General features: G+C 45.1%; 3 protein-coding genes across 5 annotated transcripts in view; 1 reads left to right on the forward strand and 2 right to left on the reverse strand.

Moving 5' to 3' along the window:
* The window catches only part of pex6 (peroxisomal biogenesis factor 6), a 12,113-nt gene extending 6,525 nt beyond the window's left edge, over positions 1–5,588 (reverse strand). Inside the window, exons 1-8 of one of the 2 annotated variants that reach the window (XM_069666606.1) lie at positions 5,067–5,588; positions 3,753–4,373; positions 2,708–2,877; positions 1,977–2,060; positions 1,646–1,760; positions 736–869; positions 531–633; positions 148–350 (exon numbers count right to left, since the gene is read on the reverse strand). In XM_069666606.1, the coding sequence (XP_069522707.1) occupies positions 148–350; positions 531–633; positions 736–869; positions 1,646–1,760; positions 1,977–2,060; positions 2,708–2,877; positions 3,753–4,373; positions 5,067–5,588 (1,952 nt within the window). Of the gene's footprint in view, positions 1–147; positions 351–530; positions 637–735; positions 870–1,645; positions 1,761–1,976; positions 2,061–2,707; positions 2,878–3,752; positions 4,374–5,066 lie in introns of both variants that reach the window. The other variant, XM_069666605.1, reaches the window with a different exon arrangement.
* The window catches only part of mark1 (MAP/microtubule affinity-regulating kinase 1), a 147,448-nt gene that overhangs the window by 117,842 nt on the left and 4,423 nt on the right, over positions 1–25,183 (forward strand). The window lies entirely within an intron of this gene.
* Positions 6,988–25,183, reverse strand: part of ttbk1a (tau tubulin kinase 1a) — a 38,024-nt gene continuing 19,828 nt past the window's right edge. For both annotated transcript variants that reach the window (XM_069665580.1, XM_069665579.1), the window contains 2 exons: positions 9,485–10,938; positions 6,988–9,372 (listed from right to left, as the gene is read on the reverse strand). In XM_069665580.1, the coding sequence (XP_069521681.1) occupies positions 8,958–9,372; positions 9,485–10,938 (1,869 nt within the window). In that variant the 3' untranslated portion in view covers positions 6,988–8,957. The remainder of the gene's footprint in view (positions 9,373–9,484; positions 10,939–25,183) is intronic.

The following is a 25,183-nucleotide window of genomic DNA, read 5'->3' on the forward strand; positions in this document are numbered from 1 at the left end:
GATGGATGACTACAGATACAACTTCAACAAGAAGTGAAAATCCAAAGAAGAAGAGAACGAAACAGAAATCTCAGATTGAATCTTTAAAGTTTAAACGCTGAGACACCAGAAGGTTCCAACTCAGGCTGAAGCTTAAGACAGTCTGACCTGTTGGGGGCGCTGTGCAGCAGCTGGCAGAGCGCAGCCTGCACCCTGCCATCCTCCTCGGCGACCCCTCGAGGTCTGAGCAGGAGCTGCAGGTTCCTGAGCAGCAGGATGCACGGCTGCAGGGCGTCAGCCCGCTGAAACACCGACGACAGCTTCACCTCCGAGGCTGCAGGAGTATCAGCACACACACTCACACAGTCCACCTGCACACAGGTAACAACAACAGGAAGTGTCAACATGATGCTTTGGAAGAAGTAAAAAAAAGAGGAAGAAGAAATGAGAAGAAGATGGAAGGAAGGAAGGTAGAAGAGAGGAAGAAGAAAGGTATAAACCAACATGTCCGTCAGTGTCAGGCGGGGTCAGAGGTCGTCTGCATGTCATACCTTCAGCAGGTGGAGGTTCAGTCTGCGACTCGCTGCGTTCACCGCTGTCACTTTCCCACTTCCTGCTGGTCCGTGAAGGAGGACAGTGCAACCAGACAGAGAGCTGCTGCAAGCACACAGAGCATGATATCACTGATCACATGACCACACGTTCCATCATGCTTTCTGCTGTTAACACTTCCTGTCCCAGCAGACCGAGCGTTACCTGTGGTGCAGGTGGGGGAGGATGATGCTGCTGAGGAGTTCGATGGTCTTGTTGAGGCCGGGAGGAGACAGACTGCTGAACAGAGACGCTCCCTGAACGCAGCAGCCGGGGACGCTGCTGCTGGTGGACGCTCCCTGAGGACACGACAGAGTGACATCACCGCCTCGGTCCATGAGATCATTTATACAGAACAATGATTGTGACAGGTCTGCATCACACAGCATCTACACTCACAGAGGTACAGTGCACACCTCAGTCCACCTCAACTTCAGACAGACGTGCTCTGTGAAACCAGATTCAAAGATACTCACCAGACTCCATTGACAAAAACACTTATTTAACCTCACAGGTTACAGTAGTAGCTGCTGCTCTACTGCTGCTCTGAACTGTTAGCGAGTTTGTGTGTGACTTTGGTGTTTCAAATGATAAGTTCAGGTCCAACACAATATTTTTGTTTAACACACAATATTACATAACAACTCAGTGATCGAGGCAGCAGCAGAGCAGCAGCTCCTGTGTCCTGTGAGCTTAAATCAGTGTTTTTATGAATGGAGTCTGGTGTGTGTGCAGAGAGCGATGTAACGTCTGTGTGTGGTTAAAACAATCATCTTCCTCTGTAACAAAAAGGTCTATCTCTGTAGGGATCCTTTCTGTCATGTTGTCACACACTTAGAAGAACAATCTGAGCCTGTCAGTGGAAACAACAACTTTTAGTGGACGACCTTTGACCCATCAAGGATTTCAATTTTGAAACTTTTACCTGTTTTTGTACCTATTGTTTTTTTTCTTACACAAAATAAATATAATCATTTATTATTATTAATATATTTCTTAAAATAATGTATATGAATCATGATTCATGCAGCCCTGACTGATACACAACAGGCTGAGGTCAGTGGTCAAAGGTCACCATGTAAAGTGAGGTGTGCTGTGTGTCAGCCAGGTAAGCTCCTCCTCCTGCTTCCTCGTCCTCTCTCTCTGCAGACGGACACACCTTCTGCACTCTGAAGAACAGCACCGGACACCTGGCGAGGTCAAAGGTCACACAGACATACACAGTAACGTGTTATCTAACAGTGAGACGGAGGCTGAGAAACAGAATGTTTACAGATTACTGTGTTTTCATTCAGCCAAACCAACTAACAAGCTAAGCTAAGCTAAGCTAAGCTAAGCTAAGCTGATGAGTAATCACATGCATGTCCTCTGTATCCCCCTCACATGAACACACACGCTGCCTGTACCTGTGGATTCCCTCTGAGTTGTTCTGCAGCAGGTCTGGATGTCTTTGGGCCTGAACAGTCAGAACGTCTCCCTCTGACACCAGTCTGCACAGAGAGACCACACGCTGGTTAGACTGGGAGCACAGGCATTAAAGCCATCGTCCATGTCTGCTCCTCCTTTAAAAGATACTTTTACTGAAATGTTGGAAACGTCATCTTTGATAAATGACATGTTGGGGAAGTTTCTTAAAAAATGTTAGCATGACACATTTGGCTTGTAATGTTTGCTACCTGACCATCCAGCTCATAAATGTCATCCTCTGAACATGCTAACATTTAGCAGGTTAGCTCTACATGCTAAGAGTTCAATGGCCAATCTAACTTTATGTCAGTTTAAAAAGTGTCCTCATGAAAAGAAGTTTTGGACGGATGGAGAACACCTGTTTAAGTCAGAATCGTTTATTGATCCATTAGTCGGACACAAAGAAAACCAGACATCACTGAGCAGGTTTTGAGTCTGTAGTTTTTTCAGTGTTCATTAAAACATGTCTGTATCAAGTAAGAACACAATGTCCCACAATGCAATGCACACAGAAATGGACGAGCAAAATGCAGCCGAAGTGACACAGACGAAGTTAAGTGAACAGTGCTTCAGACAGCACGTTCATATCTTCATGTCTCTTCTTGTGTACTTACAACAACAGCAGCAGCACAGGTAATGACAATTATAAAACATGCAGGTGTATCTTTACCTGGGCGTGCTGAAGTGTTCAGACAGCAGGTCGTCGCAGCAGCTCAGGTTGTTGTACAGCGGAGACACGACCGGCTGGATGTGAAGCTCGCGGACGAACGGAGGAGACGCTGAGCGACAGAAACTGTCAGAGCGAGCGCTGACCGGCTCCGGAGACGACGACCTCCACCTCTGAGACAAAACGAGAGGTCAGGACGAGGAACGAGAGAGGTCAGGACAAGGAACACGCAGGATCATTAAACTGTCACAAATATGACCTCTGAACATGTGCTGTTATTGAACTCTAATTTACTGTTTGAGTTCATTTCTGTTTGTGCGACTCTGCTTGTGCGACTCTGTTTGTGCGGCTCTGCTTGTGCGGCTCTGTTTGTGCGGGTCTGCTTGTGCGGCTCTGTTTGTGCGGCTCTGTTTGTGCGGGTCTGTTTGTGCGGCTCTGTTTGTGCGACTCTGTTTGTGCGACTCTGCTTGTGCGACTCTGCTTGTGCGGCTCTGTTTGTGCGGCTCTGTTTGTGCGGCTCTGTTTGTGCGACTCTGTTTGTGCGGCTCTGCTTGTGCGGCTCTGCTTGTGCGGGTCTGCTTGTGCGACTCTGTTTGTGCGGCTCTGCTTGTGCGGGTCTGCTTGTGCGGGTCTGCTTGTGCGACTCTGTTTGTGCGGGTCTGCTTGTGCGGGTCTGCTTGTGCGACTCTGTTTGTGCGACTCTGCTTGTGCGACTCTGCTTGTGCGGGTCTGTTTGTGCGGCTCTGCTTGTGCGGCTCTGCTTGTGCGGGTCTGCTTGTGCGACTCTGTTTGTGCGGCTCTGCTTGTGCGACTCTGTTTGTGCGGCTCTGTTTGTGCGACTCTGTTTGTGCGGCTCTGTGTGAGTGGGACAGTTTGAGAAGGACTCGTTTGTTTCGTATCTGTGGGGACAAACAATAAAGGTTTCAAACTACCCTGAACTTTTTATGAATGCTACAAAAAGTCTCTTTTATATTTTTTTGCTTTAAAAATGTGTGTCCATTGTTGATTATGTGTGTGTGTGTGTGTGTGTGTGTGTGTGTGTGTGTACCTTCATCCTCAGTGTGCAGCTGTTCACGGGGAGCTCGTCTCCTTCGGTCATGTTGAACCACAGAGTCTCTGATATGAAACCCACTTCATCGTGGTTCTGCAGGTCTGGACTCTGAGTTTGATCCACCACCAGCACGGAGACCAGCCGCTCTCTGGCCCCGCCCCCTCTGACCTCAGTCTGAGGAGGTCTGGAGGACCCGCCCGGCCTCAACAGCTTCACCCACTCATGGTTGAAGAGCCCCAGCCTGAGAAGCAGCGGCCTGCTCACGAACACACAGCTGTCCATGTCTACAGAAGCCCCCTGGTGACCTTTGACCCTGAGCCAGCGCCGAGCATCCACCACCCGGACGTCCAGCCTGCACTCCAGCGCCTGCAGAACGCCAGAGAACCCAGAGCCCAGCAGCTTCCTGTTATCCAGGAGAGACCGCCCCCCTCCGAGGCCGTCGGCGTAATGAGCGAAGTCGGACACGCACAGTCGAAGCGGCCTGCAGGGGGCGGTGGTACCTGGTGGGTCCACCGGGTCCCAGCAGTCCGCCAGAACCAGAGAGGTGTTGGCCGTGATCCTCCCCTGAGTGACAGGACTGCAGTCCAGAACCAGCAGGTCCGACAGATGCTGCTGCGTCTAAAAGCACACGAAGAAGAGAAATCACATCAGGTGACAGGAAGTCAGGTGTTCTGCTGTTCAGATTACAGGTGAGTTCATGATCACCGGATGAAAAACCAATGACAAACCAAACAGGAAGTTCACCGTTAACACTTTGAACCTGTTGTGAAATGTGGCTGCACATAAAATATATAAATTAGTATATATATAATATATCTAATATAAGTTCAGGGACCTGGGTTAGTTTCTGTTTGTTTGGATCTTCTTTGGTCGTTACTCTGAGGTCCAAACAAAACATGATACACTGTAGTTACAATATCAAAAGGCATTTTAACACAATTAAATAAAACATTCTGACTGACAAAACAAACAAACAGAAGAAGAAGAATTCTTATAACAATTGATGTAATCATGTATTTAGCAGTCCTGTCCTCAAGAATATCCCGCTTAAACCTTTTTATAACCCGTTTTTATTGACATTAATCTCTCCGTATGTCGAACTTTTTAGAGTTTAACTCGTATTTCTTGCAGCACTCGTTGATTGCAGGAAAATGGAGTGAAACTATTTTTATTTATAACTAGTATTTCAATTAAATGTAGAAAAATACACTGAGACCAAAATATTAGAAAAGTTATAGATCTTGACTAAACTGTTTTTATCAGGCTGCTCGTGACGTAGAAATAGAAGAAGTGACCCGTTTGAAGTCTCACCTGTCCCGGGTCCTCTCCCAGCAGCGGGTGTCCGGGCAGAAGCAGCGGGTCACCCTGCCGGGCTAGTAGCCACTGTCCCTGGCGGCAAAGCTCCAGCAGCGCGGCGGTAAACTGCTCAGCTCCGGCCCAGCGGAGGCTCTGTCTGCTGCGGGCTCCCAGCACCACTCTTTGCAGGCCGACCGGCTCAAGAGCCCGAACGGTCCCGATGCTGTCGAGCCGCGGGAGCCCGTGGTGCCGCAGGAAGAGGCGGCTGGTGAACAGGCGGACCTGGCTCCCGGTCTCAGCTCGGGGGGAGTTTCCTCCTCCGCAGCCCGCAGTCTCCTCCTCGGTGGTCGGGTGAACGCGCAGTAAAATGCCCGGTCTTCTGGAGCCCTGGGGCCGCTGCGGGGTGAAGAGGACTGTCGGTGGGTCGGTGTCGTTCAGGAACACTGAATCCAGGTGACATTGTAAAATCAAAACATCCAGAGGACTCAGGTGAGAGGGAAAACTCTCCAGACAGCACAACTCTACCTGCGCCGCCATCTTGGACCTGCGTCACAGCTGGCTGATGCTTTGTGATTTCCGGGACTTCGCCGCCACCTGGTGGACGACCAGGGAAACTACAACCACACTGGAAACGTGACACTTGATGACCAGTATGTTAGCGGTCGCCTCGGTTTACATGTCTAAGGATTGCACTGTAATTGAAAACGTTTATGCTTCTTCTTCGTGTCTCTTTCAACAGTCTGAGCTGCTTTCTGTATTTCATGATTAATTTCTCTGAGTGGGAGGAAGTTGATTCAAACTATGGAAACCCTGCACGCTGGAATTTATTATCTGAACTACATTTGACTTACTTTTTTTTGCCCGTGATCCATAGGAACAGTTTGTTTAATGATCCAGTTATAATACCGCCAAGGGAGGAGATTCACCTAAATAAGGATTCACTGCATTGACATGGCGGCCATTTTCATCTGACATCACGCTAAGGTTGGGAAGCTCAAGGCTGTTGTACTACTGCATTCAGGTTTTGGAAAGTAGGGAATCTAACAAAAAGCAATCATCACAACTGTTTGTTATTGATCATCAACAGAAAAGACAAAGGAAAGTTAAAGTCAGTGTGACCTTCGAGCTTATTCAAGAATAAAACAACATGTTTGATGACAGCAGCTAACGTTAGCATTTGACTACTTCCTAGCTTACATTACCATTTCATAATGTTACATCTTGCAATAGAAAAATTCCTAGCTGACAGTAATGTTAGCTTGAAATTGTATGAATGCTAACATTTATCAAATAGGCTCAGTGACCATGAAATGTAGCTCGACGTCTCTTCAGATTTCACTGTTTATTGTAGGCTATATATGATTTGCAAATCTGGACCTTAGCAGTAAAACATTACAATGTTTTACACTTCCCACCGTGAATGTGTCGTCAGAGGAAAATGGCCGCTGTGTGAATGCTCTTCAGCTTATCCAGTGTTGGGTGGCGGTGGCAGCGGTGGCAGCATTCCACATGTCCGTCTTTCCTGCAACGTTTTCAGATCCTCCTGAGTGATCCTGAGGAGGCTCTCGTTGTCTTCTTCTTACTTCATCATCTGGTGCAATGTAACTTTTCTATTACGTCTTATTATCAATTCAAATACTGCTGTCGATGTTACTGTCATCACTACTTTTATACGTAGCTTAGTTTTGTTATCGTATCGTACTTGTATTGATATTCTATCAGGCACTGTTTTCACACTTATGACCCTTATACACTTCATATTTTATATTTGATGCTCCGTTGTTTTGGACCAATCAGGCACTAGAGTTTCCTGTGTGTCCTGGAAGCTGCGTTCACTTGCTGTGAGAAAAATGGAAATGAGTTCCTGACTGGGAAAGTCTTTGTGGCAAAGTCGATACCAAAGCCGGAGTAAATTATTACCTGTATGTCGGCTTGCTGGTATAAAACCTTTAATTCACATGTTGCACATACATCTTTTGCTTACTTGTAATTTGTAATACGGTATGAGGTCGTAACCTGTAGTTTCTGTCCACACAGAGTGACCTAGATTAGATCTGAGCAATAAGATACAACATATTTTATTTGCAGCGTCCATGTTGTTTCTATTTTACAACATAAAGGTTGTCGACGAACCAAAGTCTGCAAAACGACTTTTCAACTCTGGAAATGGGCTCATCAGAGGAGCGCGTGGATGCAGCATGATTGAAAGGTAATGCAGAAGATGCTTTGACAGGGACTGAAAGTGACTCTCTGCTCAGTGTTGAATATGCAGCGCCTGTCGTCGTGTAGGGTTTGTGTTTCTGCAGACTCGAGGCTGTGGGATTTCAGGATGCACGATCTGGAACGAAGTAGAAAGTTTTGACCCAGATCAGTGAGAAAAGAAGACAAGGCGCCCTTCCACATGACCAAGACTTTACTTCACAGCTCAGTGCCCGTCATCCCCGAACAAACACGACCAGCAGACCTTTGCACAGTCAGCAGGATCACAGCAGGTAGATCTTCCTCTCATGGTTAACCCTGTTTTTCTCATGCGTAAAAAACAGGCGTAGTGCCAACACATTGGAACAGAAGGTTTAACACTTGAAATTTACATTTTGCTTGGCAAGATAAAAAATAAAGATGTCTTTATGGGAAATGATTCTATTATGTACAATTCAGAGCTTAAACAAAATAAAAACACCCAGAAAATAGATGATTAAAGCATGCCCATTGTCACACCATGAGGAGGAGGCGAGCGGCCGAGCAATTATTTAGTTTTCACATCCAACTCTTCTCTTTATCCAAGACCGTACTGAGCGCAGGATATAGTTATGAATCTCTGATCATATCAACATATTCGGGCATTCAAACAGTCCAGTTTGACTCTTTTTTTGGTATGTTTATCCCAACAGGAAGGGGAGAGCTATATCAAATCATTTAAAGGTACAGATTTTTGTACATGTAGTTTTCCCTCTACAGATTGGATGTATTTGTGATATACTTCACCATGCAATGTGAACCAAGCAGGGTACTGTCAGTAGAAGAGTAGTATAGCTGTGGACGAGCTGGGAGTACTGTGAGAGGGCCTGTGTCCACATAGTGTCACTTTCTGAGCGCGTCTTTATTCAGCGGCTGTATGACGCAGCACGCGGCCGACGCTCTGCCTTTTCTGAGCGGCTGCTCTGATTGCTTCTAGTTGTAAACCTCTGAATGTTTCAGAAGGGAGCTGGTGAGACCTATCATACTGGGCGGGACTCTTCAGCTGTCCATGCACCCACGTCCTCTTTGACCTTTACAGCTGTCTGATTTAGCTGTGACACACGGAGCGTTATTAAACTCATTCTATCAAGGTACGAGGGGCGGCATCCTCATGTTCATGCTCATAGTGAAAAAACAACCTCAAATGGATAATATAACAAAAACTTTATATAATGAACATCGTAAAGTGGCGATATTATTCTAACATAAAGAGGCGTCTGTCAAGATGTTGTGATTGAAACAAAACCCAGTTGCAACGCTTATTTTCACTAATCGCACAAGCGCTTCGTCCCAGCACCCACACAGAAAAAAAACGCTATGTGGACACCAGCCCTCAGGTGAGAGTCTCTGAACCTGGACGTGTTGGAGGTGGTGATTCTCAGGTCCAGAAACCAGGTAAACCAGGGATTGACCAGGGAGCAGCAGACGTATCCATAGCACCATGGCAGCAACACTCCTGTACGACCATCAGTCAAGATTACTGGAAGCCCATGAAGGTAGTTAGTAAGCTGTCCTTGGAAAATATAAGAGATCCGTATACATTAAATGAATTGAAGGAGGTCATTGTGATGTCACAGTCTAAAATGGAATCAGGTGGAAACCTTTGAGGCGTAGCGTGTCCGAAGACTGATTATACACAAATGTATCTCAGAGATGAGTCTCTTTGTATTATCTAGCGGGCACAGACTTCTCCCTGGTATTTGGCTTCCCCTTCGCCCCAGCACCGGCTGGTTTGGGCCGGGTCCTGGTAGTCGTGGTGCCACAGGAGGTCTGGCCGGTGGCTTCCTGCGAGGCGCTGCGCCGCATGGTTGTGGTAGTCCTGGGTGGTAGCATGGGGACGGTTGGGGCACGAACGGAGAGGGGCTGCCTGGACGGACATACTCTCTGAGGGGAGGGGCTGTCAGTCCTGCAGTGGGTGGAGCTAAGGCTGCGTCGGGTTCCAAACAGGACTCGCAGGGGCATCCGAGGGCTGCCTGATGGAGCGGGGGCAGCAGAGGGGCGGGGACACGAGGAGGAGGACCTGGGTGGGGCAGGCTTGGATTTTCGTTGAGTGCTGAGAGTGCTTAGTCCTATTTTCTGACTCCTGTGGACAGAAGAGCAAAATGAAGGTGTTATTTCTTCTAAATTACTTACTTGGGTACTTAATCATACTGCTTTAAAGTCATCAACACTAGAAGAAGGAAAGAGAATCATACCCGTTAGCGAAGGATGATGTTCCTTTGGTAGTGCTTGACTCTGGCAAGGAGAGAGGAGAGGGAGAAGCAGCAGCAAGCCCCACTGAAGGCCTCTTTACGGGTGTGACAGGCCTGGGGATCCTGCTCCTACACTCCTTGGAGCCTTGCTCTTCAGTTGGTTTGAGACGGGAGCTCCTCCTTGACTCATCTGAGGTATGTGTGTCCTCCTCTGAGCCAGTAGTCGACAGAGTTTCTGAAGCCCTCCTGCGCTCGTCGTCCCCAGAAGACAACGATGAAGACGTCCCTGACAGCATCCTCCTCCTCATCCAGCGACCCTGTTGCCTTTGGACCAGCAGCCGGGCCAGGTCCAGCTGCCTGGCCCTCTGCTGAAGCCGAGCCCGAGCTGAGTGGGAAGAGGACTGCTCTGAGCCCGAGTCCTCTTCAGAGATGAGTACCGGGATTCGGCTTCGGATTCTGGGCTTTATGGTGACCAATAGTTCTGATCCAGTTGTCTGAAGCTTGGAAGCTTCTTCACTGGATAATGGCCGGTTCTTAAGATCCAGAGACAGATCTTTATGTTCAAGAACTGGTGACATGGCTTCTGGAACAGGCTCCAAAGACTGGGCCAGGGCAGGGAACGGACCATTCTCAGTATTGGGTTGTTTATCAACTGTTGTACCTTGGTCTGGCATGGGCTCCTCTGGGGACTTTTCTGTTACTGGTTCTCCCCCTTGTTCAGGGGTGTCTTCCTCTACAGCAGATGCCTTCATGATGGCCAAGACTTCCCGGTCACTGTCTTTGGAAGAGTGACCATTGGAAGACATGACATTGAGGTGTGATGTCTCTGCAATATGAATGAAAGTGCGCTCAACTTTGGTGAAGGGCGGTGAAGCAGGAGCGATGGGAGTGGATGGCCTAAGGTCTGACCTAAGGGCAGGGGACAATCGGCCAGTCTCAGAGGGTTCCGGCTGAAGTAACTCCCCGACCAGGAGGTGACGGGATGTGAGGGCACATGGTGTGGACAACTCACCCTCAAGAACATGATCAGCACCGGAGGGAGACTTACGAGTGTCTCCAGGGGAGAAGAGGACAAGGGTTTTAGAAGCGTCCTCCAGGTCAGGGTCTGCATCTGCAGCTGAGGCGTGCTCCCTCTGCCCCCTCTGGTCCTCAGCCATGAGTGTCGAAGGTGCAGCGTCCTGGCTGCGTTCAGTGCTCTTCTGACTGGCCTCACTGTTGGACTCACTCTTTGTGACATCGTCATCTTTTGGCCCTGGAGGTTCTGGGACTTCTTCGTCCGGTGTGGCAAAGCTCCGGCGCTGAGGCAAGGTGCCAGTTAGCATGACGGTGAGGAAGTCGGCCCTCTTGGCCTGGAGCTGAGGAAGGATGTGAAAGTGCTCCTTCTCGTCACCCTGGCCTTTCGTCCGATAGTCCGGGGAGGAAGGCGATGGTATGCTTGGCTCCGTAGGAGACAGGACCTGAAAAAAATCAATAAAACTCTTTATATTAACTGAAAACATCAAAACAAGCTTGGAGCTTCCTAAGCTTGGACTTGTCAAGGCCTAGCACTTATTAGCAGCTTCTAGACTATCAATGACCATGAAGGCATGAGGGGTGGAGTTCAGATATAGCGAGGCTGCAGAATCAAACACACAATTTCTCTAAAACATCCGTAACTGCAGAAAGGTAAAGAAAAGACAGCAAGTTAATACAATAGCAAAGTATCAGTTCAGTACATATCATCATAGATTGATTATCAGCATTAAGTTCAAAGACCTCGTCATTTAATTTTGAGTATTTCTTGCTTCCTGTTACATGGATCACTCCCTGGTTTTGTCATAGTGGAACAAAATATGCATCTAGCTTTTAGCCAATGTTTTCAGCTTCAACAAGGCCACAGTTGAATTTCAAAACAACAACAGCGAACATGGATGAAATTGAATTTAAAAATCATGTCTGTCCTGCAGTGGGTGGAGCTAAGGCTGCATCGGGTTCCAAACAAGACTGGCAGGGGCATCCAAGGTTTAGTTTTCTGTAGCCCGAGGTTCAAAGTAATTACAATCATGCTTACAATCAGTACGCTCCTTTTGCAGAACTCACTGGGAGTTATAGAGGCTTGCTGGCCAAGACTTGCCTACACTATTGTGTCCTTACCTAGCTTGCAACGGTTTGCGTTTAGAAACCGTACAGAATAAAATCCTGCACTGACCAGCCTTAAAGCTCTTGCTACACAGCTAGCTAGCTGCCTTTCTTGCTAGGTCCTGAACGCTAAACAAACGATGACACGCAGAGATTTTTTTAAACCATGGTGATTAAAAAACATGAAAGAAAAAAGAGAATGAAGGCTTGTGTTTTAGAGGAAGCTAGTGTGCTTTTGCTAACGGAAAAACAGACAAACAGCAGGAAGTGATGTATTTGCCCCCAAAATCATTTTAATGTCATTTTGGTTGTACACAAGCTTTTCAAGATTGTCTAGATTACATACATTGATATAAAAGGCACAAAAAATGCATTGCAGAGTTTATCCTTAGACAGCACGCAGTCTGATATCAGGTGATTTTCAAGTGTTTCCCTTCATAAAGATTTAACATACAGCCTGTACATACATACTAAACCCCGCTAATTATCATGCTATTAGAGATTAACTGCAAACCTAATTACTTTCTACATTTCTGTATATATGTACACATTTATCATTTGGATTTACAAAAAGTTTAAAATACATGCTTTACCTGTAAATTATACAAGCAGTACTGTACAATCATATAGTGATACAAAAGAAAACGCTTACATGTTTTATACACGTGAAAGACACTCACGGATCATCACACTGAACTAACTGTGAGCTCGACAATCCTCGTCACCGCCACAACACTGACTCTGCTCTTATTGCAAAATGACTAAAGGAGCATTCAGATACCTTATGAAATACTCTGGCTAACTGTGCTAGACACTTTCAGGTCCAGGATGTGTTTAGCTTAGCTTAGCTTAGCACAAAGACTGGAAGCAGGGGTGAACTGCTAGCCTAGCTTCATCAAAAGAAACAAATTTACTTCCTACGACTTTGATGTTGTCTGAGTGGCATGTTTAGTGTTGAAAAAATATATTGCTACTAGCTTCATTTAAAACCTAGCTTAGCAGAGACACGACACATTTCAACATTATTAGCCTAGCTTAATTTAAGCAAAATTTGACATAATATCCAAACTCAAACAACCAAAAGACACTCCATGTCTGATGTATCTTGTTCAGTGATGAGTTGAAATACGAAAACAAGACCTTGTGGTTTTAGTAGCAGTTAGCGTTGGAGCTATCTGTCATCTCTGAGTGCCTGAAACTGAATTATTGCAGGGCTGTTGGTTTGACTTCTATATTAAATAAAAACCAGTTGACTGCATGATGTTAGGAGAATTAGCTTATGTATGTAACAGTAGGCACTGTGCTAACAGTTTCCCCTGCTTCCAGTCTTTGTGCTATGCTAGGCTAATCACGTCCCGGATCTGAACTTGTATCCATCTTCTCAGCGGATGACGACTAATTTTGGACTAAATAGACGCTCATAAAATATCTGAACGTTCCTCTGAGAATCAACTCTAAGTGACACATTCTGATCAGACTAACAAACTGGTGAATGTGGCTAAACTAAGCTAACATGGGGACGAGCGTTCACCTCTAAAGACACAATGCAGTTTTGTTCTCTCTACAGACTTATCGTCTGTACAGTATCACCCTGTTATTCCATAAAGATCATTACTAACATATCAAGTATGCAATAAAATGTATGGAGTGTTTTTACACTGATATATTTGTGGTGTGATTCATGAGGTATAAATGTCTTTTCGTAGACTCTGAAAAAAGTTTCTGCTTCATCAACTGAAAGTCGAAGGACAGAAAGGCTTCTAACTCGCCGTACTGTCGACGCCATGGAAACGCCGTGTTTGATTTTTCAGGGGTTTAGAAAAGTTTAGACTTTTTGTTTTACCACTGCACAAGAGGCTACTGGTGTTATTTTAATAAAGTTAAACTCAATATATATTTAATGTGTTTCAGTTTGAACAACATGAGTAGCAGCAGTTAGACCGTCAAGACACTCCAAACAAATTAAATTTGACGTGTTTTTACAGCCAAACACAACAGACATTTCACAGGCTGGAAATATGTTTATTTGATGAAAGTTTGCACTTGATTAAATGAATAGTTGGAGTCATTAAACACACTCACAGCACCATATTTAGCAACAGTTTGGAGTGTCCTGCCAGCCTTACAAAGATTTTTTTACTTGCACTAAAAGTTAAAGACTAGTTTCGGCCATAAATCGGGAACTTATAATAACATTTCATTGGTCCATTGACCTGCAAAACTGCTTAAAGTCCGCTACAAACCAAGAAGTAGCTTTTTGAAATGTTTGTAAGGTGGACAGTTTGACTAAAAATAAAACCATGAAGCTGTTGGACTAAAGCTTTAAACGGCCGACATGAAATATGTCCAAAGCAGCAAAAGTAAAACAGAAAAGTCGTTAGAAAAAAACATCCTATCAATTCCGAACAGTCGGCTCAAACAGCCACACGTAACAGTTCTGGATCTCGGCCGCAGGAGAAAAGATGTGGTGAAAGATGGAGGACAATCAGGACCGATTCTTGTCGTGTTAAAGAGTCAGCTCCGGACTCCACAGCTCTGATCCGTGAGTATCCCTTTTAGTAGCGGTGTGAATTATTTACAGAAAATCACAGACGTTTTTCAGTCAGAGGTGTATATTCACTGTGTTTTTGATGTAATTACAGTACAGTGCTGTTTTCAGTCATTTTACAGTCAGAGGTGCGCGTCGTACAAACAGTAGATCTCATGCAAAGAGTGGCGACAGTCGGTAAACAGTCGTTCAGGACGACGTACCGTCATTAATGCTGCGTATCGTTTTTTAAACTCAGTGTTTCGTCAGCAGAAAAAGCTCACTCTGTTGTTATCTGAATGTGGCACTGAGCTCATGGTGACACAGGACAAAACATTGACATGTATCAGTGACAATCTTGTACGGTAGGTGAATCATTTTGCAAGCGTGCAAAATAAAGTTAGCAGCTAGTCCACTTCATACATTCTCTAAGTGGCTGTAGTGTAATGCTATGCTAAATATAAAAACGGGCAGGACGTCCTGAACTCAGCGAGAAGCAGCATGAAAACAAACTCAGGTCGTCAGCACGGAGGGACGACTCCTGCTGAGCTAATGCTAATGCTAATGCCTCAAGCTTCATGAAACAGCAAGTGGTGCATATTTAGTTAATGTAGCCCTTTAACACATTGAGAAAGCAACCGATTGGCTCCCACTGCACAGAATGGCCGTCCTAGCTAGTCTCAGACTGTGTCCTCATGTTCAGGAGACTCTGAAGAATGCTGTAAGATAACATTCAGTGAACGACCACAGAGCCACGACGTGGTTTAACGTTAGCTGGATATTAAACATGGGTTTTTTACTGAAAGCCTTCTTCTCAACAAGCAAAGATTTTATTCAAAGTAGAAAATGAACCAGAGAAGCTAAATGTTTCTACAACCCATTGATTGCACACTCTCACCCTGCTGTTTGCTCCGATGGCTATTCTTTTTATTTGTTTAACATTTAAACGGCTAGCAGAGTGCTTTTTGAGTCCACATATTAATGTTTCCTTTCAGAACAGGAAGCTAGGGAGGGACATTCAAACACAGACACAGAGACGACCACGTACTGCTAGCTAGCTTGTAGCATCTGTGCTTCATGGGGGAGGGGTACGAAAATTCAAAAGAGCGTTTCAATCCACCATATTTACATTTGACGAGGGTGGGAAGAGGGAAGAACAGATGCAGTAGTAATATTGTGCTGCTGTGTTCACGGTGTCTATAAACGTTGTAAATGTGACCATCTGCGATCATTTTACTGCTTCTTAACTGAAATGACAAAGCTTACTAAAAATCCAGAGTTGGGTTAAATCATTTGTTATTACCCGTTAGCTTTGACCACAGCTAACGTTAATATTCAACCATTGCTTAGCTAACATTACATTAAATGTGTCGCAAGATAGGCTAGGAAAGGCTTAAATTCTGAGCTAATGATGTTGGCTAGCTAAAGGTAATGTGGCTAGGAAGTGGTTGAATGCTAACATGAGCTGTTTTGACTTAGCTGTCCTCATATTTTTACAAATACGTTGTTTTGATAGCTCTGCTTTGATTCGCTCCCGACAGTAACATTAGCATTCAACCAATTCCTAGCTAACGTTACATTATGGAGGAATCTGCACCTTTCCTGTTGTTTCATGGTACAGTATCGACAGGTAATGTTAGCTCGTAAGGTTTAATGCTCATGTTGGCTCTTTTTTACTAGCTAATGAGCTATCAAAACAACTTATTTGTCAAATTAGGACAGCTAACTCAAAACAGCTTATGTTAGCATTCAACTAATTCCTTGCTACATTTATCTAGCCACCATCAGTAGCTCAGCGTTTAAGCCTTTCTGATCCCATCTTTAACATTTGAACATTTTTGTTTAAGTGGTTGAGTATTAACGTTAGCTGCTGTCAAACATTAGCTGACATATGGCCCCTTGTTCCTCCAGATTTTCCACATCTTTTGTCGGCTCATTGGCCAGTCGATTGTGAAACAGTAAAATGATGATGGTTTGTCAGATTCCCAACATTTTATACAACTTAAACCTGGAACGCAGCCCCACGTGGGTGTGCTAACTGGGATGTTTGCTAATTGGATGTTTTCAATGCTCTTCGATGTCTGTTGCTCACAGTAAATAAACCCCAAAATAAAATTTGAGACAACCATTTTTAAACTGGAGGCAGAAACATACTTTAACTTAAAGTAACAGATAACAGCACCATCCATCCAACACTCAAACTCTCCTGGCTGCACGTACGATGCATGCCCTTTAAAAACAGCTGTTACACACTGTAACTCTCGGTCATTGCTTATGAAATGATGCTCTGTGAATAAGAAAGCTTTCGCTCTGCTCTACTGGAACTATTGTGGAATCATAGTCGTAGTTTATGTTTATCTGCTCTTTAATTTACCATATTCACTCGGCGGCCATTTTCCTCTGGCATCATGCTCAAGGTTGGCAGCTCAAATGCGTCGTATTGCTGTGTTCCAGGTTTGCAAATCGTTAACGCGGGGGGGTCCGACAAACTTCAACAACTTAAAAGACAACAGAGAGTAAAACATGGTGATGTGTCAAGATAAAACAACATAAAGCTACCAAAAGCTATGCCGCAACAGCTCATTTTAGCATTCAACCAGTTCAAGGCTAACAGTAAGATAAGCTAGCACAATACCGTAGCTATATGTAGGTAGCTATTAGTATGGTTAGCTAGGAATTCCCACACAATAAAACAGTCACGTTAGCTGCTGTCTAACTGCAGCTAATGAGTTGTTAAATATCGTCTGACGTCACTATCCATATATTATAACAGCATTTGAGCTCCCCATCCCAGAATGGAAAAGGGCCGCCGTGTGAATATGGTGCGTAACCGTTCCATCAGATCGACTTCAGTTTGTTTCTGTACAAACAGACTTTAATGCAGATAATCAATCATAATTTGATCATTTCTCCCTGGTGTTCAGTGAAAGGATTCTTCACGTCTCTGCAGGCTGATTCTCACAGACACTGACTGAAAGCAACACCAGCCCTGGAGGCAGGAGATCAGTCTTCAAACCGATGGTATCGTTCTAAAAGGATCTTTTAAATAAATTCCCACATTTGACTTATTGCATCCATATAGTCAAATCAGCCCTCGGCCTACTCGTGATAAAGTGCAACAGTGAAGTCCAGCGGTCACAAACTAGTGATAAAGGAGGAAGCACGATGGAGAAAAGACGATGATCCAACACGTGACAACATGCCAGGAACGAGGGTCAGAGTTTTACTGCCAAACTTCCTGTTTTTTACAAAACAGGCGAAACTCCATCGAGTCCCTCTAAGAAACGGAACGACCAGTACATAGCATATCCAACACGGCACCAAAACTCACCACAGTTTTCTCACAGCATCTCCACCAACATCAAACAAATCTCACTGATTGCATTTTATTGGAAAACCGTCTGGAAGACCCGATTCAACTCAAACACACGCAGCCGTCATGGAACGACGAACCTCTTTAGACCTCCACAAAGAGCTCCTGTGGCTTTGATCGGCTGTGGTTTCTGACACTGTTTGTAGCTTATCTTGAGATTATGACTTCATTCTTTCATTATCTTAAGACAATTAAATGTCTTTAAAATATAAAATATCTCCAGATAACCTGATCATTAAATCCAGATCACAGGCGTCAGGAAGCTAAAACTACAGAAGAGTCTACAGTCATGCTAGAAGCAAATCTGGCCAACTATAGCGCTACGAAGTAAACGACAAGAACACTGCTTTTAAATTGAGTGTTTTTTGAATGGAGTTTGGTTTGATTTCTGATGTCAAGTCGTGACAATGTCGACACTGAAAGGCTTTCACACAAACTTCTGGTTTGAGATGAAAAAAACATCTTCAGAGAGTCTGTGTCTTTGAGTTCAGTCAGAACTCCACCAGACACAGAGCTGCTGTTAGCTAAATGCTAACGTGCTCACAGTGACAGTGCTAACATTCTTTTCTTAGCAGGTATAATGCCATTGGCCATGTTCACCATCTTAGTTAAGCATGTTAGCATGCTAACATTGGCTAATTAGTGGTTAACACATTGCACAGCTGAGGCTGATGGGGTCTTTAGTTCTGCTGAAATATTGGACACATTCAAATGTTGGCCTGATGATGGCGCTAGATGAGAGTCAGAGGACAACTGAAGATTTTAGGACGTGTACTGTGGGAAACATGGAAATCTGTTTCAGAGTTATTTTGCAACAAATGTCGACCTCATGGTGGCGCTACACAGAACATGGATCCTCAAAGTCAGCAGGGTTTATCCTGGGGGCAGCAAGAGCGCCTTTAACACGTCTCGTCACGAGCTGGGAGATGTGGAGACATTTCAGGAGAGGAAATGACGTCATAACCTCCAGATAAAGATCCTAAAGTCATAAAACCACAGAGGCACAAACTGACAGGAACTCTTCTATTCTGTCCCAACAACAGCCAATGACTCTGTGTGATGAATTTCCCATGATGCTCTATGTTTACGTCTTCCTGAGCCCCGCCTCCGTTTGACGTTTCTAACCAATCATGAAAAACGTATCTAACAATGTGTCACACGGAACACGGGCGCTGTGTCGTTCACTTTCCCGTCACATGGTGGCCCTTCAAAGTAAAAGACAACCTTTCTAAAATGAATTTACAGGAAATGATTTTAGAAATGAGTCGCTAAAATAAAATAAATACATTCAGCAAAAAAAGGTTGGAGATTTTCTCAGAAGCTGTTTTGGTGCAATTTCTATGTTTTGTTAAAATAAATGATTTCTTCAGTTTGTTTTATTTTTATAGTCATAATGTTTTCTTATATTTGTGAAATGAATTTTGTTTTGTTGTCCTGTCACACTGTTGTTGGGCCGTCTTTTTTCTGTGTGTGAAATATAAAGAACAAGGAGATGGATCACACCTTCAGGAAACCTTTTCACAGAGCAGACTCACACGTCTCTTCACAAACAACATTTAATGAAGCAGGAATCAGAGCGAGGCGTTCGGGGTCACTGGTTTTGTGTCGGTGAAGACGAGTTGTGAAGCCGTGTCGGTGTATTGCTCGGTGGACGGGACGGTCGGAGGGGAAACGCCAACTCCAAAGTCTCGGTGCAAAAACGTGATCGCCGGGACGGCCTGCATTCCTCGACGATCGCTCTTCGCTTCAGCAGGAACATAAATAAATAAATAAAAGCACTGTAAAGCTTAACAGTCTGTTAGCAGCCGCGCTCGGGTTCCTCTCCTCCTCTTCACAGAAGGAAAAACTCAGTTTCACATTTTCTCCTCCAGGTCGCCTCCAGGTCTGTGGCTGTGCAACAGAAGGTTTGCAGAGAGGCTTTCAGAGTTTATTGCATGGAAAATATTTCCCTTCATCAGCATTTTCCTCCTCTTCTGATCCTCTGCTCGAGAAGTCGTAGAGCTACGTGAGAGTGTGTGTGTGTGTGTGTGTGTTAACCGGCTGTGTGCCAGTTATATGGCTTGTTGTGTTTGATCTGCGTACATGTGTTTGTGTTTCCTGTCTGTGTTTGCAGAGTCAGAAAATTATGGAATATTTTAGTTTTTCTTTTGATCTCTGTCAGAGTCGTATTTAAAGGTACAGTGTCCTCAGTCCAACGAAATGTTGCCCTGACTAAATCCCACAGACTGCATATAAGCAGTGGATGTAACCAGAAGGGGGAGACACTACTGGTTGTAAAAGAAGTCTGATCCTATAGAAGTCTATGAGAACATGCTCCTCCTCCTCTCCTGATGTATTCCCTCAGTAAACATGTTCCTAATGAGTTTATGGTCTCAGTCTCTAGTTTCAAGTCTTCTTCAACACAGCATGATGTTCATTTAGTCCCTGATGCTCCCACTGAGAGTCACACAGACCAGGAGGAGGGGCGGGGTTAATTATTAAGTCCATGTGAAAAATGTTCACTTGTACTAAAACTAAAATTACAGATGCACTGTGCTAATCAAGCTAGCAAGAGCCTTAGCATTGCTAACTCCTGGCCCCTCTCTAGCTCCACCCTTTTGTCCATATATGGTCACTAGTGGCTGACAAAACAAGACTGTCGAACTGGAGCTTTTAGAATGATGCACAATGTGTGATGTCACAGTGGCTCCGCCCACTGCTTATATACAGTTCATGTTAAATAGCAGGTCCTCAGTAAGTGACGCAGACTGTGTGCAGCCAATGTATTGACAGACTCTGCATGTGTGTGTTTGTGTGTGTGTGTGTGTGTGTGTGTGTGTGTGTGTTTGTGTGTGTGTGTGTGCAGTGAGTCCGTCTCTCAGCTGCTGTTCTTGTTCATGAGCTTGGCTAACATCTGCTGCAGCTGCGTCCTCGACACGTTCAGCACCGAGTGTCTGCTCCGCGGGCTGCCGGGCGTCGGCAGTGTGCCGGCGTGTCGCCGCCGCACCGAGGCGGCGGCTGCGTTGACGTGGGCGGGGCTGCTCTCTGCAGAGCGGCTCCTCTGGATGAAGCTGCCTCCTCCGTGGGGGTACTGCTCCGTCTCCAGGGTGGAGGAGGAGAAGACGTAGGAGGCCAGCCTCCTCAGCTGATTGGGCCGCGGTTGGTGCCGCTCCTCATCCAACTGCAAACAGACCAATCAGAGAGAGGGGGCGGGGTTAACAGGTGGAAACAGACTGTTGGTAAAAAATAAATGTTTTAATAAACATTTGACTTTCTGTCTGATTTGACCTCCTGCCCTCCCCCTCGCTGACCGGGCGTTAGACAGGTGAGAGCTGATTGGTGCTCTCACTCATCTAAAGCAGCTGATTGGTCAGAAGCTTAGAGGGGAGGAGCCTGGGAGAGAAGCTGGGGGAGCGTACAGTCTACAGTTACAGCTATCACATGCTAGTTAAACTACACAGGACAGTTGACTGTTAGCTGCGTGGGTTGCCAGATTGGTCAGAGTAGCACCCCTCTAGCTGCACAAAGAAGCACTTTAAGAGGACACAAAGTCACCAGCACGAACACTGCACATACTGTATCTCACTAGTCTACAACAGTCTGAGCCTGCACACTTCTGGAGGAAAAATGAGCATTGGAGATGCAAAAAGAAACGGGGAACACAAAAGAGAGATGGAGTCATCAAGCACACAAAACACAGACACACGACGGAGGAAAGAAGGAGGAGATATGTGTGAAGAGAAGGAGAAGAAGAGGAGGAGGAGGAACAGAAACTGAGTGAGAGAACAGATTTAAAGGACTATTCCTAAACTGTGCTTACCCCGAAACATCACTTTATTTCTTCTTGTGTTGTCCCAATGGCACCCTCGCTCTTTCTCTGTCTCCTCAGGTGAGTCAAACTCGACATACTGTGTACTTTTAAAGCCATAGGTTGGGGGCAAAGGCGTCAGTAGTTATGTGGAGGGAGGGGGAGAATTGGAGAGGAGTAAAAAAAGAGAATGGCAGTCCTCGATGGCTGGCGTGGCGCAGAAACGCTCGCAAATAAAAGAAGCTAAATTACGACTAAGAGGCGGTTTGTGCACACGTGTCAGCACGAGCAGGCCTTACACGATATGATGTCACACAGGTGAAATATCAGTGATGATGTAACAACGTCCAGCCTGTGAACAGCAGCCACCAAGTATGGAGGACCAAACCTGACTGAGTGTGAATAAAAAAATGAGTGCATGAATAAATCAAACGGTCACATACATGAAGAAGTGAGCTAAAGACTTAAACATGGAGAAAGGAAGTATAAATCAGTCACCACACCCAGAGTGACGAGATAACCTGATGTTCAGCTGTGTGTGTTCAGAGAAACCCTAATGATCCTGACCTGTCCTCTAGCGCCACCATTAGGACAACATGAGAAATACACACGCACACACTCAAATTCAGACCTGATGTCATGACATGTCGTCTGCAGAGGGTGAAGCCTGATGACAGCATTCATCAGCATGTTTGTTCTCACTGTGTAATGACCTCTGCAGCCTCCAGGGGGCGCTCACAGCACGTTACACTTTGAATACTGTGGTTATATTTTTAATTCAGTTTATTCGCTCACATGTTTTTGTAACTCTTCAGATTTGATCCTCCTGCTGCAGATTTGTCCACCAGACCGAACCTTTGATTTAGTGAGGCTGTCACAGGTCAGACTGCTTGAATAAATATACCTTTAGTTTATCACAGACTTTCTATTATTTCATTCTTTGATAACATTCATCTTTTATTCATGGAGCCCAGAGGTCCTAAAAGCTGTTTTTTATCTCATGCATGGAACATATTATCTAAAGAACCTGACTTTAAAGACTGTAAACTCCTTTTTATTTATAAAAACGTCTGTCTGAGTGTCTCCAGTAGATGTGTTCATCCTGCAGCAGTGAAACAGGCTGAAATGGCTGCAACATAATCCTTGATGGGTCAAAGGTCGTCCACTAAAAGTTCTTGTTGTTTCCACTGACAGGCTCAGATTGTTATTCTAAGTGTGTGACAACATGACAGAAAGGATCCCTACAGAGATAGACCTTTTTGTTACAGAGGAAGATGATTGTTTTAACCACACACAGACGTTACATCGCTCTCTGCACACACACCAGACTCCATTCAGAAAAACACTGATTTAAGCTCTCAGAACAGGAGCTGCTGCTCTGCTGCTGCCCTAATTTTTTAGGGTTTTTTTGTCAGACAAATCTTGTGTTGGATTTGAACAAACAATTTAAAGCCCCCAAGTCCCACTATAACATACACAAACTAACTGATTGAGGCAGTGTTACACCAGCAGCTCCTGTGTCCTGTGAGCTTAAATCAGTGTTTTTCTGAATGGAGTCTGGTGTGTGTGCAGAGAGCGATGTAACGTCTGTGTGTGGTTAAAACAATCATCTTCCTCTGTAACAAAAAGGTCTATCTCTGTAGGGATCCTTTCTGTCATGTTGTCACACACTTAGAATAACAATCTGAGCCTGTCAGTGGAAACAACAAGAACTTTTAGTGGACGACCTTTGACCCATCAAGGATTATGTTGCAGCCATTACAGCCTGTTTCACTGCTGCAGGCTGAACACATCTACTGGAGACACTCACACACTTGTTGTACCTGTTTGTCATTTAGAGCCTGAAACATGTAAAACACTGCCCAGGTTGCTTTGAGTCCTTTTCGTCATCCGTGCGTGTTGCTCTGTGTTTTTCTCTCTCTGTTGCTCAAACTTGAGCCAAAGCTTGAGTGAAAACATGTAAATGTGGTCAAAGCTTGTGTTCAGTACAAACTGGACCTGAAAAGAACAAGTGTCTGTAATCACGAGGACACGCAGCCTCCGGAACCAAAGAATCTGACTGAAAGAAGCTGAGCAGGAAATCTGACAAACAACCCGCCGTGATCATCAAGTCAAACCAACACGTCTGACAGCTTCTCCACAGCAGCCTCCACTCCCACTCACAGAGCTGACTCACCACAGTGTTCAGAGCTTCACCACAGAAACCTGCCTCTGCCCTTAAATAGTCCCTGCTCGCGCTTAGATTGTCTCTGCTTGTACTCAGACTGTATGTTTGCACTCAGATTGTGGTTTAAACCCGTTTGTTGCTTGATATTTACAACAAGCAACGATACAGTGAAGTGCAAGCGTGCAGTCTGAGCACGAGCAGAGAAAATCTAAGCACGAGCAGGGACTATATCAGAGCATAGGCAGACAGCACGCTCTTCAATCAGCCAAAGAAAATAATCCCAGACACCCAATCTTTGACTCACAGAATCACCAAAACTGTGTGTGCGTGTGTGTGTGTGTGTGTGTGTGTGTGTGTGTGTGTGTGTGTGTGTGTGTGTGTGCGTGTGTGCGTGCGTGTGTGCGTCACTCGGCCTCTAATGTATCAGAGAACGTAAGAGAACACAGCAGAGCAACAGAGGATGAAAACATCATCAACATCCGGACACAGAAACATCGCGGCTACAGGTCAGATCGTACAGGAAGGAAGTAGCTGCTGTTTCCCATTCATTCCTTCACAATAAAACAATGGTCCAAAGCAAAAGAACAAAAGCAAAGAGATGGAAAAGATTTCAACTCTGCTCCAGTGACAGAGAAAAGGCGGCAGCAGCGTGCACACAGCCGGGCGCAGGGAATCATTCGAGGAATCAAACCAGCAGCAGCGTCAGAGTCGAGGTAAAGGTACGCAGCTAACGAGACGTGATGTAGATATCATTCTAATCAGAGTCATTAATGAGCCTAAACATGCTGACAGGTCAGGCTGTAAACTCTGGGCACACCAAGCTAAGCTAGCTGTCTCCAGTCATAATGCTAAGCTAAGTCTATCTTCTACCAGTTCTAGCTAAATCTAACAACTTACAGGAACAAACAGTGTGTGAGTGTCTCCAGTAGACGTGTTCATCCCGCAGCAGTAAAACAGGCTGTAATGGCTGCAACATAATCCTTGATGGGTCAAAGGTCGTCCACTAAAAGTTCTTGTTGTTTCCACTGACAGGAAGGACACTGAGTCTAAGTTATGTTGCAGCCATCACAGCCTGTTTCCTGCTGCATTTACTAGCTAGCTTCTGTTTCATTAGCATCTGTCACTAATTACTAAATGTATATCCTCTTCTGAACTTCCTGAACTTTTCTTTCCACATTTGAAGGCAGCAGAGGTTTTACCTTCAGCTCTGGAGTCGTTCACAGCAGGCCAACAGCTCAGCCTCGTGAGGTATGCTAACAAAATAACAGTTCTGTTCTTAAAGGCGTTCATTATAGAAAAGGACAGAAACCCTTTTATAACAAATATAATAGCAGCTAGCATCCAGTCTGTCAGAGGGTTTTTGGCTGCTGCTGGTTAAACACGACGCCTGCATGTGACAGATGATCAGCTGTGGACGCTGCTGCCGGAAACGTCTGCATCCGACATCTTTAAAGGACAAGTCCAGCAGGAGTCACCGTGTTCTGCTCATGACCTCCAAAATCCTCCAAAGACTCAAAGATGAACTGGAAACCACAGTGACCGACAGAGCTCACCCGTTCATCAGACCATCACAGACGTGGCTCCTGGTTTCAAAGTGTCTTAAACCTGCACTCTCTCTACTGTCCAGCAGGGGGCAATGCTCCTCCTCCTCTCCTGATTTATTCCCTCAGTAAACATGTTCCTAATGAATTCATTTAGTCTCTGATGCTCCCATTGAGAGTCACACAGAC

The sequence above is a fragment of the Semicossyphus pulcher genome, unplaced genomic scaffold (genome assembly GCF_022749685.1).
Source record: "Semicossyphus pulcher isolate SPU_LCO1_2020_fin unplaced genomic scaffold, fSemPul1.0.p SCAF_17, whole genome shotgun sequence".
Lineage (NCBI taxonomy): Eukaryota > Metazoa > Chordata > Actinopteri > Labriformes > Labridae > Semicossyphus > Semicossyphus pulcher.